The sequence below is a fragment of the Anser anser genome (genome assembly GCF_964211835.1).
Source record: "Anser anser genome assembly, chromosome: 4".
Classification (NCBI taxonomy): Eukaryota; Metazoa; Chordata; class Aves; order Anseriformes; family Anatidae; genus Anser; species Anser anser.
In genome coordinates, this window is record NC_139724.1 from 67,545,820 (window position 1) to 67,559,305 (window position 13,486).

At 37.3% G+C, this 13,486-nt stretch overlaps 1 protein-coding gene across 33 annotated transcripts in view; it reads right to left on the reverse strand.

Moving 5' to 3' along the window:
- The window catches only part of ABLIM2 (actin binding LIM protein family member 2), a 142,896-nt gene that overhangs the window by 75,104 nt on the left and 54,306 nt on the right, over positions 1-13,486 (reverse strand). For all 33 annotated transcript variants that reach the window (XR_014583817.1, XR_014583818.1, XR_014583819.1 and 30 more), the window contains exons 4-5: positions 5,565-5,680; positions 1,022-1,148 (exon numbers count right to left, since the gene is read on the reverse strand). Coding sequence is in view for 24 of the 33 variants with exons in the window: in XM_083834494.1 (XP_083690620.1) it covers positions 1,022-1,148; positions 5,565-5,680 (243 nt within the window). In the remaining 9 variants the exon portion in view is untranslated. The remainder of the gene's footprint in view (positions 1-1,021; positions 1,149-5,564; positions 5,681-13,486) is intronic.

Below are 13,486 nucleotides of genomic sequence, written 5' to 3' on the forward strand. Positions count from 1 at the left end.
TTATAGCATATGAACTGGAATGCTAGAGACTAACCTATAAGTTACCACAATAATTAATTGAATTGCTTGAAGAAAGGATGTTTCTTCAGTTTTGTTTGGCATTTAGCTTTTTTTAAAGAGAGGATTTCACAGTAACTATATATTTAAAACACTTTTTTTTCCTTAACAAATAGCAAGCAAAAAAAAAAACACAAAAAATCAAAAACAAACAAACAAAATGTACCAAAATACAGCCGAATAACATAGGATTTGAGATAATGCAAAACCATGTTTAAGAACACCCTTTTTAAAAATATTTTTTTCTCAGTCTCTGGTTCATTCTGTAAAATTAACTTGTATTAATCTAAACCCAGAAAATTGTTGAAAGCCAGTGGGACATTGGCTGTGAAATCCCATCATCTCTGAATCTCTGGGCGCTGGTGGTTGTTAGCTGTTTAGGAAAATTTCATCGTATCAACACACTTCTCCAAAGGAGAAATTAATCCCAGTTGCGTTGGCCAGTGAAAGCCCTGTATCTCATCAGACTGATACGAGTGCTGACATGAGACTTTGTCTGTGTCTGTGCTTTGTGCTGACTCTCACTGCTGTCATCAAATTCAGTCCAAGTCTGACAGCATGAGGGTCTGTAGTAGTGCAAAAAGTCTGATACATACCTCTTTAATGAACATTTAGAGAATGTTTTTGCTTACGTGAAACACATGGAAACATTATTCACATTGCAGCACTGCATAGAATGCATAGAATAGCACGGCTTTGAAGCATACTCCACCCATTGCCTTCCTTTAGTATAGCTGCTTTGGTAAGTCCCATACCAGGTAAATGGACAAATTCTACTTCTACTTGATTTTTTTTTTTTTTTTTTTTTTTTGCTTTTACCATAGATAATGATTGCTAATCTTTAATACCTCTAAAACCACTGATAAACACAAACTAAAGGATATGCAGCATCGAATGAATCGTTTGCTATCGTTGGACTGCTGAAAACAAGGGAAAATGCTCTGAGCTCTCCCACTCAACTTACTTGCTGATGTACTCTGCATTCAGTAGCTTGCCGCATGTATTGCACTTAAAACAGCCCAAATGCCAGTGTTTGTCCAAGGCAACCAATGACTGCCCATTTTTTATTTCTGAACCACAGCCTCCACAATCTGCAAGAGAAAAATCCAATATGAGTGCATCACGTGCTTTACATGCTCAAGCTACAATACACATCGCTGCAGTACATGAATCCATTGCTGTCCTAGTAACAGCTTGTGCATGCTCTAAAGCTTACTGCTGTGGTCCTGTCCTAATATCCTAGATGACAACAAATCATTCAACAAACAACCCTACTAACTTAGGTTTCCTAATGACTTAGGTTTTATCGCAATTTCTTTACAATCTGTTTAAAAAATATGTAAAAAAGAAGTTTTGCTGATTAAAGATATAGCAAATCAATTAAAAAAATAATTTAAAAAAGACTAAAAGTTACAAGACTAAAATAAATACCTTTTTTTTTTTAATATATATATATATGTAAGACTTTCTTCTAGGTCTGAGAGTTGGCTAATATTTTTGCAACTTTGGAAAAAAATAAGCTGAAATTCTGATGTGAGCTTCTGCAATCACGAAAAGTATACCAAAACTTAAGAGGCATTAGAAATTCCTGAATCATAGTGACATTGGATATGCAACATGTGAAAATGATGGCTGGCTATATAGACACCATTTATAGAAACTCACTTATATAAAGCTCCAAAAAGTCCTAAGAAAAATTAAAAACAAACCATGTTGTAACTGGATAATATAGCCTAAGCTAAATTGATTAAACAGGCTGCACGTGAAGTAGTGCTTTACTGCCCAGGAACAGTAATTGAAGATAATTTATTTTATTATTAAATTATTTTATTAATTGAAGATAATTTTATTTTTAAAAATATTTATTTATTTATTTTTAAGAAAAAAAGATGGATGCTTTTGATTGATACTGATTCTAGTATGAACAACAGAGTAATCCTTCTGATTTGTATGATCTTATCTGAAAATATTTTTTTTTTGGAGGAATTCTTCATGTTTTCATGTTTTCAAACTTCATACAGTTTGCTAGAGAAAAGACAAAACCTGAAAGATACATTAAAGAGTCATTTAAAGATGCCAGAGGAGAAAAAAGAAACCATCTTACATGGAAGAGAAAGATACACAAAAGCATAAAAAAAAGAAAAAAGAAAAAACAACAACAAAGATTTATCTTGTTATTAAGAAAGTGCTCCAAACATAGGATCTCATTAAAAGATTTAAACAGTCCTCTTAAAAACTTTCTGATTTAAGATTCTGTTTAGTTCATTACATGACCCTAATGAGACACTCTGTTAGTGCAGTTGTAAATGTTTGATTTCTGAGCACAAAACAATAAAGGATAGTTCTTATTTTCCTTTAGTGGATTTGGAATGGTTTAAGGGAGTAATACCATGTCTCTTTAATATCACTCTGTAGAGCACCAATATGTGGAAACAAGACCAGCACAAAAGTGTGTGCAGAACAGATCAGAACATTTGAATTCTGCTAATAAGAGAGAACATTTGGGTGTGTGCCTACATTTAGTCCCACAAGACAATAAAAACTTCAGTATCTATTTTTTAACTGCAATCAGAAATTTGTTTGTGATCTCCCATGCACCAGGGGTTTATCTGGTAATCTAATTTAATCTCTCTAGTTGAAAGTTTATTTTGCAAACTTAATATGACAGTGTGCTGAGATGTCACTTGCCTTTCATATTGCTTAAGCTTGGGTGTGCAGAAATGCAGCATTCTGGGGGCTGCTGTTTTCTCTATTAAGTTCCAGATAAGTAAAAACAAATATTGTGGTTGCTATGCCAACACTGCCTATTGATGTGATGCCCTTGTCTTCCTGTCTTGGATGCAGCATTCTTTGGTGACTCACCTAATCTCAACCAATAACTCTGCAGAGCACACCAATTTGTTGCTACATATTGATATTTTTCCCTGAGTACTCTTTCAGCATCATCACTGCCACAAGGGGTTTTCACAGCTAGTGTTTTATAAACTGAATAACAGAGGTATGTAGGCATTTATATAATCATAAGAAATTCTAGGGCTAGGGCAAAAAGCAAGTATTTCACGTTCTTTATTCTAAATGTAATGTATAGAAGAGGTCAAAACCAAATGGGGAAGACGAAAACAGAGGATGTGGTCAGAGGTGGCTGTCATGCTGGGAGCTCAGTAAGTCCCAAGACATCTCCTCAAAGCATTCTTGAGCTCAATTCAGAGATAAATAGACTAACAAATAGCATACATAGCACACATCAGGCATTCAGAGGCAAGAACAAAACCATGTTAACAGTCGTTCAACACATATTACTCCTTTACTTAGCTTGCTTGAGGACACGTTTTTGTGCACTACTGTTCTTTCATAAAAAGAATTGTTTGTTTAAAACATTAAGTTCTTTTCCAAGAAGACTGTTGTTAAAACAGGAAGATACTAATGCTATTTATTGCATTATGTAATATGTAGAGTAGCTCCAGACAACCATTCTGGACTTTCAATTTTGCACTTCAACCATGATGTCATTGACACTGCTTGAGTTGTCTTGTCACTGCTTGTTTATTCCTGAAATGCTGGTTCTATCCTAAGGATTAGTAAGTGATTGAAAAACAGCTGTTATTCCACATTTCTCTTTTACATATTGCATTATTTTCTGAATATTGTCGAGGTTCATTGTTATTCTTTTAGCTATTTGGTTAATTTCCTGCATATCATCATTTGCCAGACTTATGTATCCAGCTACTTATACACAAACACACTTCCACACATTTGTGTCTGCAGTGTTTCCCCTTAATCCCTCAAAGCTCTATTTCCCACACCATTGCAACCCAGTTCCCTGAGGCCCTTAAGCTCTGCAGCTTCTGGGTGCTGCATGTTACCTTGAAATCAGAAGATGTTGCCCTGCAGCAGCACTGCAAGAAACCAGGGTAGTGGAGTAAGAAAAAGACAAGAATGGACATACCATGGCAGATATTAAAGATATTATTGAACCTCAACTCTTACCCAATTCCACTGAAACTTGTAGAAAGATTTCCTCATTTTCTAATGAGACTTAAAGCAGACCTGTATTTGAGGTTTAAATACTTGCATGTATTTGAGGTTTTATTTGGAGAAAAGCCAAACTTTTGTTTTCAAAGGTCAGGTTTTGCCATAAAGGCATGCTTCCAGGGCTCATTCTCTTGGAGGCACGTGGTTTGCTAAGGTTCTGCAGGTAAGGAGCTGTAGTAGCTGTGCACTGGGGTGGTATGGTGAAGGGACCTAGGTGAACTGGGGAAATACAACACAGGAAGCAGTCTCTGTGACGTGTGTGTGGACAGAGAAAGAATTTAAGTACATTAAAGGATTCTGTATCATAGATAATCAGATGAACTTGTTCTGTCAGTAATTAAGCAGGCAAATCATTTCCATTAAAGTCAAAGCCAGTTTTCCCCTAAGAAAAAGAGACAGGCAATTAAAGGCCATAAAGTATGGATCTGCACATTCAGCCAGACAAAATGGATTAGATTCAAGGCTGAGGATGATCCGTCTCCAGAATAAGTGACAAGAGAAAGCACCTAAAAGAGACATATATTGCCTCCTCTAAAGAGAATAGCAGTAGCAAGAAAGGAATCAGCATAGAGTCTCACAATGCATTTACACAGCAGCTTTGGTGACAAACAGAAGAAAGGAGATGGTGAAAACTTCTGTAAAAGGAGAGCTGTGGGGAAAAAATGGTGGAAAAAAAAAAGGGGGGGGGGGGAGAGATTTCTCCCTGAAGTGAGCTGGATTCTTTACATACAAAGATAAGCAATCTAGGTGTTTTTTCCTCAGTCATGCTAAATTCAGCTTGATGTGATGTGATAGTCATTAAAAATATTTCTGTATTCATCATTTAATTAAATTGCTGTTGCTGTTTGATTACTCTTTTTGTTAAAGTGTGGTAGCTGCTCATGAACGAATGAGCACAGTGACAGAATTCAGACCAGCAATGCTAATCTACGAAACCTCAGTTTTGCTGCAAAAAATGTGCTATCATACTTCTCTGTATGTGTAATCATACTTCTCTGTAGTGTTTGTATCTTCTAATACTACATGACAGTGGTGAATGTCCCCTTGGTTACACTGCATTCATTAACCCTTTCTGTGTAGTATTTAGACACACCACCATGTCACTGATATTTTTAAATCAATCCTGGAAAACATACTAATGACTAAATCTCATGTTGGATTTTATTTTAGTTGGAGTTGGATTAAACCCTCAAAAATATTAACATCTATATTACGCCTTCCTCCAAATGTTTTGATTTACTCCAGTTTTAAACTAATGTTCTGAGAGGTTCTCTGTATTACTAATTCTACAGCGGCACCATTTGTGATTCATTTTAAAATCAGATTTCTCAGAAAATTGCCATGTATTTCATCATACGACTACACTGGATTTGTTGACAACTTTTATGCAGTTACACATTTTGGTGTAAAATTTGTTCTTTAAGTATGTGAAGGCTAGAAAGTAACAACAGAAAACAGCGCAACTCCCCACTTACTTCGCAAGTTCTGTACTGGGAAAGAGCCAGTGCTGCTGGAAGGGGGCAGGGAACATTTCTGGCAGATGCACTCTTTCCCATTAAAAGTTACCCGGTCGCCCGCAGGGAAAGGCAACCTAAAACAGAGGAAACAAAAGCATATTGGTTACATTCTCACACTTGTATTGAAATGAAATATCTTTCCATAAAGTTACTGATTATTACTCTAGTTGTTTTTTCTCTACTTGCCCAGTTCTCATTCCCCATTTCTCAGCCACTTGGAGACTAAAGTATCAAAGGGACAATTGCAAATGCTGCTGTTACAGCTACTTATATCAAGAGATACAAAAAGACACTGAGCACTCAAGTCCAAATTCTTGCATATATAAGAAATATATCAGCAATGGTTGGTCATTAACAGGATCAGCTATGGAATGAAAATAAAATTGGATTTACAGGGAACAAGTACCAGCAAATGCATCTGTTATTAAAGTAAGAAAATGCTGCCTGAGGATGATGATTTTATACCTTAAAGATGACAGCATTTGTCCTCCCAACTTGGATCATATCAAAGTCCTTCACTTAATCCATTTATACAGAAAGCAAATATTAGTGGACTCTCATCAGAGAAAACATATCTTTCTTATAAAAACAGAAGCATCTATATCACTTGTTTGTTCTACCCAAGAACAGCTCTCCTTACACTTAATTAAATCTTTCCTTTTTATCAATGTCCTTAAAACAACAAGCTTTCTGCCATGAGCTTTCTTGTCTACATACGGAAACACAAAGGTTTTTTTCTCTTTGTAGGAGGACCAGATGGACAAATCACTGTATAATTCAACAAAGAATGGTAGGGTTTAGAAGCACATTTCACTCTACTCAAAGCTCAACTAAATCCCAAGCGAGCTACCAAAATATGGCTTAAGTAGGGCATAAACATAAGGCAGACCTTCTGCCTCCCTGTGAAGTGTATCTGACCAGATTAATTCATTAACATTTAATTAAAAATCTGCATGACATTCCCCCACACAAGCTATCAGATTCATACTAAAGGAGAGGTTGTCTTTGCTACAAGACACACAGATACTTCTTGGTAAGTATAAACACTATTTTGCTCTCTAAACTGTCTGAGAGTAGGTTATTCTACATTTGAATTGCATCTAAATGAAAAATTTAAGTGCTTAAAAAGAGAACAAAAGCTATGCCATCCTTTGTTTGTAAATACAGTTGCTAAAATCTATTTAAACCCAGCTAGATAAGTGTTCAGCAATGTCGTCCATTTTGGACCACGGGCAACACTTAAAAAATTATGAGGACGCAAGCAGTTTAATTATTGTTATATGGATTTTGCTTTTCATCTTTTAATGACTTAACACTCAAAATACTTGCTTCCTTCTTTCTTACCTACACTGAGGTAATGAATAATATTTTACGGCAATAGCCTTTAAAACTGTCTTGCTCTTTTATTCAACTAAATAGTCCATGTGTGATTCTGATACAGAGTCCCAAAACCATGCCAGTACAGATAAGGGAGTGCTACGTTTCCACCTGTTCAACAGAAGATTTTCTATGATTGATTTTACTCCATAAACTGATTAGAAGAAGAAAACACTGCCTCCAGTATAGCAGGCTGCATGTGATGGAGCCAAACTGCTCCAGTGAGCAGTGAGTCTGTCCCATCTTGCAGCAATGCAACAACAGCAAGCTCCTTTGTTACATATATAAAATGTTCTTTATAGGTCAATATTATTATTCACAATGGATTTTTATATTGCTTGAAGTCACAGAGCCTTCTAATATGTAGAATAAAAACGTTTCATGAACGTCACTGAACTGTTGAGGTTGGAATGGACCTCTGGAGGTCATCTGGTACAAAGCAGAAGTTTATTGAAATAACCATAAAGTGTCTTGAATAAAAATTACTATATGTGATACACTTCTATACAGATAACGAAAATTAAGGACTAATTACCCCAAAATGTCTCAACAGTGGAGTGATATAATTCAAGTGCCCTCCTAGTTTTCTACTGCCAATGTGAAAGACACCATTTAATCATATGTTCATTTTAATAAGATATTACAAAACCAAGTCTAAAACCAAGCACTATTCATTCACTTTGAAAGGCACAAGGCAAGGAACTTCACCTGTTCCAGAACTGAGACAAGAACTCGTAATAAACCTCCTACGTGGTTTTAGAAAGAAAACTCACTTTGATTAACAGATCCACGTACATTTACCAGGACCGCTGGTAATCTGCTGTAAATTAAAACCCCACAAAAAGGTAACTTGCTCCACAGATACAATCACACAACTACACTGCCAAACAATTACCCCAGTATCTTTCATTCTTATGAATGTTTGAATTCCCTGGGCAGGATTTTACCATCCATTATGGCTTCCCATAATCTTTAATGGGAATAAGGCTGGGAATCAGCTAATGAGCCAACTGGACTATCATGTGAGGTCTCAGTAAAACAAAAGTCTTTGCACTGTTTATAATCCTATGGATAATGATGTTGTGGAAGCCATGAATAATTCACATCTTTGAAGAAGTATCACTTTTTTTTTTTTTACTTGATTTGCTTGACAATAATCCAGCTGAACATAGAAGCCATCTGAAACAGATGCACTAAACATGAAGTAAAGCAGAAGCAGAGACCAATCACTTTAAACTAACTCATCTATGCAATCTATGGCAATCTGAAAGCAAATGCAATTAAAGATAGAAGAGACTAACAGAATAACTGACCTCCTATGGCACAAAGACACAGCTGGTAGATGACACCCACAAAACATGCCAATGCTCACATGCACCACAACAAGCCACAGAGTCTAGTTCAGGGGGAAGGTGTGGGGGGCTTTGCTATCCCATAAACATTTGTTTTATTTTCTCAAAGTTTAGTAACTAATCACCATGCCCTTTCATTCATAGGGGAAAGGGCAATAAATTTACTTCTGTATTAAGTTTTTCATGTTTGCAAGATACCTTGCTCTATAAAAGCTGGGAAATCCTCCTTGGAGGTTATCCTCCCAAAAGCAGATTTCTGTCCCTTGCTGCTTCAGCGTGGGCAGCAGGGCCTGACCAGCAACTGTCTAGTTTTCTAAACTCATAAGTAAATGTTGGCATTTGCTCCACTATCTCATTCACTGGGAATCCAAAATTCATACACCATACACTTGAGAGCATTTCTGTAACATCTGACCTCTCCCTTTCACAAGCAGCCCCACTCCAGGATTTCAATGCCAGTAGGAGTGAAGGCACAACAGAATGTGAGAACAGACAATTAACAAGGTTTCAGTTTCTGAGCTCTTTAACTTGTGAGCAGGACTATATATAGCATTGTAGGTTAAGAGCAGCATATCTGCCTTTGAATATAATGACACGTCACAACCAGCTACTCTCTGAATATTGCTAGGTATGGGTTTTAATTAGCTACACATCCCTTTAAAAAATATTCAGTGTGATTTTCACAGTTGGTTAATCTATTTTTAATATGAGAATTAAGAGTATCTTTAAATCAGTTCTCTGAAATGTCTTGTAAGTTACATCTTTTATGATTTATTTCCCAGTGAATTTTGTTTTATCTACCTGCCTCCAATATTTGTAAAGCCAGCAGTGACTGGGGCTGACCAATGAAACTATATTGTAAAACATCAAACCACCACCAGCCTAACCCAGGGTAACTGTGTGCTGACACTTAGAGGTCTGGCCCTCGTCTTGTCCATGCACCATGCCTCAGCCTACGCAGCTGAGGGCAAGTCATTCAAACTTTCTGGGCCAAAACGAAGATGTTCATTTTTTCTGGAGCAGACCGATGGCTTTCTGTTCTTTCTGATGCTGATCTGACTGCGTGGTTGAACAGTCAATTAAATTTGATATAAGAAAATTAACAGAAGCATATGATCAGGAATGTGAGGAGAGCAAAGCTATCCATTTCAGCAGCAGCCTGCAGTTACACTGGGTCATTGTAATGTCAGACTGTAACCTGAGGACCTACAGGATCATATTGTACTCTAATCTGTACCAGGTACAATCACATCCCTCAAGGTTGCTCCACAGGGCAGAATGTGACCCAGGATGCTAAATCTGATGAGACAAAGTGAACATTACTTGCTATCTATTGTCTTCATGAAGTTCAACAAGGGCAAAAGCTAAGCCTGCACCTGGGGAAGAACAATCCCGTGCTTCAGTACATGCTGGGGGTTCATCAGCTGGGAAGCAGCTTTGCATAAAAAGATGCTGCAGTCCTGGTGGACACCATGTTGAACATGAGTCAGCAGCAAGTCCTTGCAGCAAAGAAGGTCAGCCACATCCTGGGCTGCATTAGTGCAGTCAGCAGGATGAGGGAAGTGATCTTTCCTCCTGTTCATCACCCAAGAGACTGCATCTGAAGTCGTGTACCCAGTTTTGGACTCCTCAGGACAAGACAGACATTGATATACTGGAGGAAGGCCGGTGGAGGTGGCTAGGCCCAAAGCTGGAGCACAGGATGCACAAGGAGGGGCTGAAATAGATGGAATAGTTCAGCCTTAAAATGCTCAGGGGAGATCTTACTGCTGTCTAAAACTACCTGATAGTGTGCATAGAACCTGGAGTCAGTCTCTTCTCATAGGTACACAGTGGAAGGACATGAGGCAGCAGACATAAGCCGTAACATGGGAAATACCAACTCAGTATAAAGTTTAAAAAAAAAAATAATACCCTGAGCACATTCAAACACTGGAACAGGCTGTCCAGAGACTGTGGGATCTTCATCCTTGGACATAATTAAAATGTGACTGGACAATGGCCTCAGCAGCCTGACCAAACTGGACCATCTTTGAGCAGGGTCTGGACCACAGGACCTCCTAAGGTCCCTTCCATGAGCCTACGGTATAGGTAGACTCCATGCATAAACCTGAAGAGCAGGACAGTAAGAGTTATTTGTTCAGGAAGCACCTTATAAATGCATTTGTTTTACAATCAATGCAATCATTGTAATGCCAATTACAATGCCAAGAACACTCAGTTTGATTTCAAAGTTTTGGTGTCCACATCCAGATGAAGAAGTCTGCTTTATGAGATGCTTTAATAAATGCCCAGTGCTGCCTAAGTGGGAGCCAAACGCTTTCATTTTTCCGCAGCACTAAGAAAGTGAGCAATTAAAAAGGTTTAGCATATTCAAAATGTGACATAATTGCTACATTCCAGAATGAACTGAATTAACTTCTAATTTTCAGTGTTGTCTCAATTCTTAAGTCATATATATACAAAAGCCCATAAATTCTTTCTAGAAATAGCAGTGTTATATACAACTAAAAAGAAACGCCTTTTTTTCCAAAGTTTTCAGTTTTCTGAATTTTTATATTCGACTGCCTGTCTACAGTTAGTTACGTTCTTGAAGATAACAGAAATATATATGGATTGAGAGAAGTTTTAGGTATGGATTTGGCACAAGCCCCTTGAAGAGCAGGTAACTGTGCCTCTTCCTTCTCCCCACATCATTCACCTCTGGGCACGCATTCTACTTCTGTCGATCCACTGCTTCAAGAGAAAACTTTCTAAATTCAGATGAAACACAGAACTTGTATCGTCAAATTCTGTAAAGCAAACATGAAGCTGTTTGGACATTAACCCAAAACATTCATGCTAATTTATCACCCACTTAAGAGTCAAATTTTTCCCTCTTCATCATTTACATGTCACACAAAAAATGTTTATAACTAATTATAAGAATTGTGAAAGTATAGGGATGACAATTACATACATTTATCCAACTGGGTGAATAAATAACTCCCATCCCAAACTTTATTAATTATATTAACACATATTACCAAAACCTAGACTGATGCCCTATGCACACATAACATGTTAGTAACACTGAAATCCAACACAGTGTCTATGTATAGTTTAACCATATATCTTATATATGATTAATATACCTATATAACTTATTATCACACTAAGACTTCTCATGAAAATTCCATTTTAAAAAGTACTTTTTTTTACCATCACAGGTAATGATTTCCCATTGCTTTTTGAACACCATTTCCTGGCCTTCCACACTGTACACAAGCTGCTCCTGTGAGCCATAAAGTTTTGTCTCTGATCACCATATAAGAATTCTGAGAACAATGTTAATAAAACTCAGCTTCTCTTGATAGAGATAGCCTTAATTATCTCCCTCTTTTTATTTCACTTTTACAGATATGAGACCTTTCAGAGGAGATGTCTCTGGCAGTCCTCTGCAGGACACAGCCACTTCCAGTTAATGAAAATGTAAGAACAGGTCTGCTTACCCTCTTCCTCGGAGTTCAGAGTAAGAAGTTAATCTGCAACATTTTTCAATCTAAATTGTCATTCTAGGCTTTCCTGGTTTTAGGCAATATCATCACAATACGTGACAGCTGCAAACAGTTACACTCAGCACTGGGAGAAGGGGCTAAGCCCTCAAACTATGCCAGCAGAGCAAACACAAATCAAACCTGAATTTGTTTAGGAGCCAAGTGATCAATGCAAGATAGAGAGAAAAAATCACATAGGACACTAGGTTATGTTGTATTTTTAACAGTCAGTTTTTCTCATCGATAATGAATTTTTTCACTTCAAATTTTGGCAGCTGAGGGAGCAAGAACATCCGAGTCCCAATGGATGCCTCAGGGAAGATTTGGGTTTCTGACACAAGCTTTTTCACAGAGCAGTGCAGCAGCTTATCAACACAGTGCAGATGGTAAGAGGGAATACAGCTCTTCTGTGTTACACTGGGTCACATGGCACTCAAAAGTAGTAATGTCAGTAGCTCCAGAAAGTGAATGGAGCTATTTCATTGGCATTTTCCCCCTGCTCCACCTAGCTGTGTGCACATTAGATTTTCTCACTGATTTTACCATCTGAAGCCAGACATACTTCCTACCGGTTTCTGTTCAAATCAAGAGATTCTGTGTGGGAAAAAAAAAAAAAAAAAAAGAGTTGCTAGTGTCACTGGTTTACTACTTGATGCAGAACAGTTTCTTCAGCAGCTACAGAAATATGGTTTGCAAAAGTGCTCATTTAAAGTCCATAACAATCCTGCAATATGCTGAAGACCCTTGTCATGAGCACCAAGCGCCTTCTGCTGTCAATGTTTTCTTTTGCAGCTGAAGTTGGTAAGAGCCATGCTTGTTTTCCATTAGAGCAGGAAGGGCAGTCACCACTGTTCTAGCTGTCATACGTTTAAGAGAGAGCCCACATTAAAGTTCAGCTGCAATAGGCAATGTCAGACACAATTTGTGTGATCAGCCAGCTGCATAAGATGGTGTGCTTTTGGTCCATTATTTAATATTTCTGACCATCTGTAAGAAATAAGGACACAAATGGTACTCCAGACCCTTTCCTCCAAAGAAAAGGCCAAGGAAATGTGCTTTGCAATTTTGTACCCCTAATCAAATGTCTCTGGGGCTTTTTTTGCCCTTTTTTATTTAATTATTTTTTTCTTTATTATTTAATGAAAAAAAAACCCACAAAACATAACCTAATTCTATGTCAGCTTAAACCACATGTATTTACAATCTACCCACCTGAATTTTGCTGAGTAATAATATCAATAAAATAAATAAATACTCAATAAAATAAATGCTGATGATGTTTAGATCAGAGACTCCCATAAAAAACATGAATTACGTTTGGCTTACAAAGACTAGCATAATTGAAGCAAGGCTGATTTAAAGCAGTTGAGAACCTGGTCTGGTGTTTTTAATATAAACAGATGATAGTATTCTTCTGTTGATCTACACCACAAGTCAGTGTTACAACCCCCCTAGGAGACACAAATTGAATCCTGCAAGTCAGCTGGACATTAGTTAGCTCTCATGAAGACTACATGAATTTGCGTGTCCTTCTAAGGAAAGGAAGCATATCTGTCTTTCTAATGAAGGTTTAGACAGCAGCAATTTGAAGCTTTATCAGTACAACAGCTTTTAA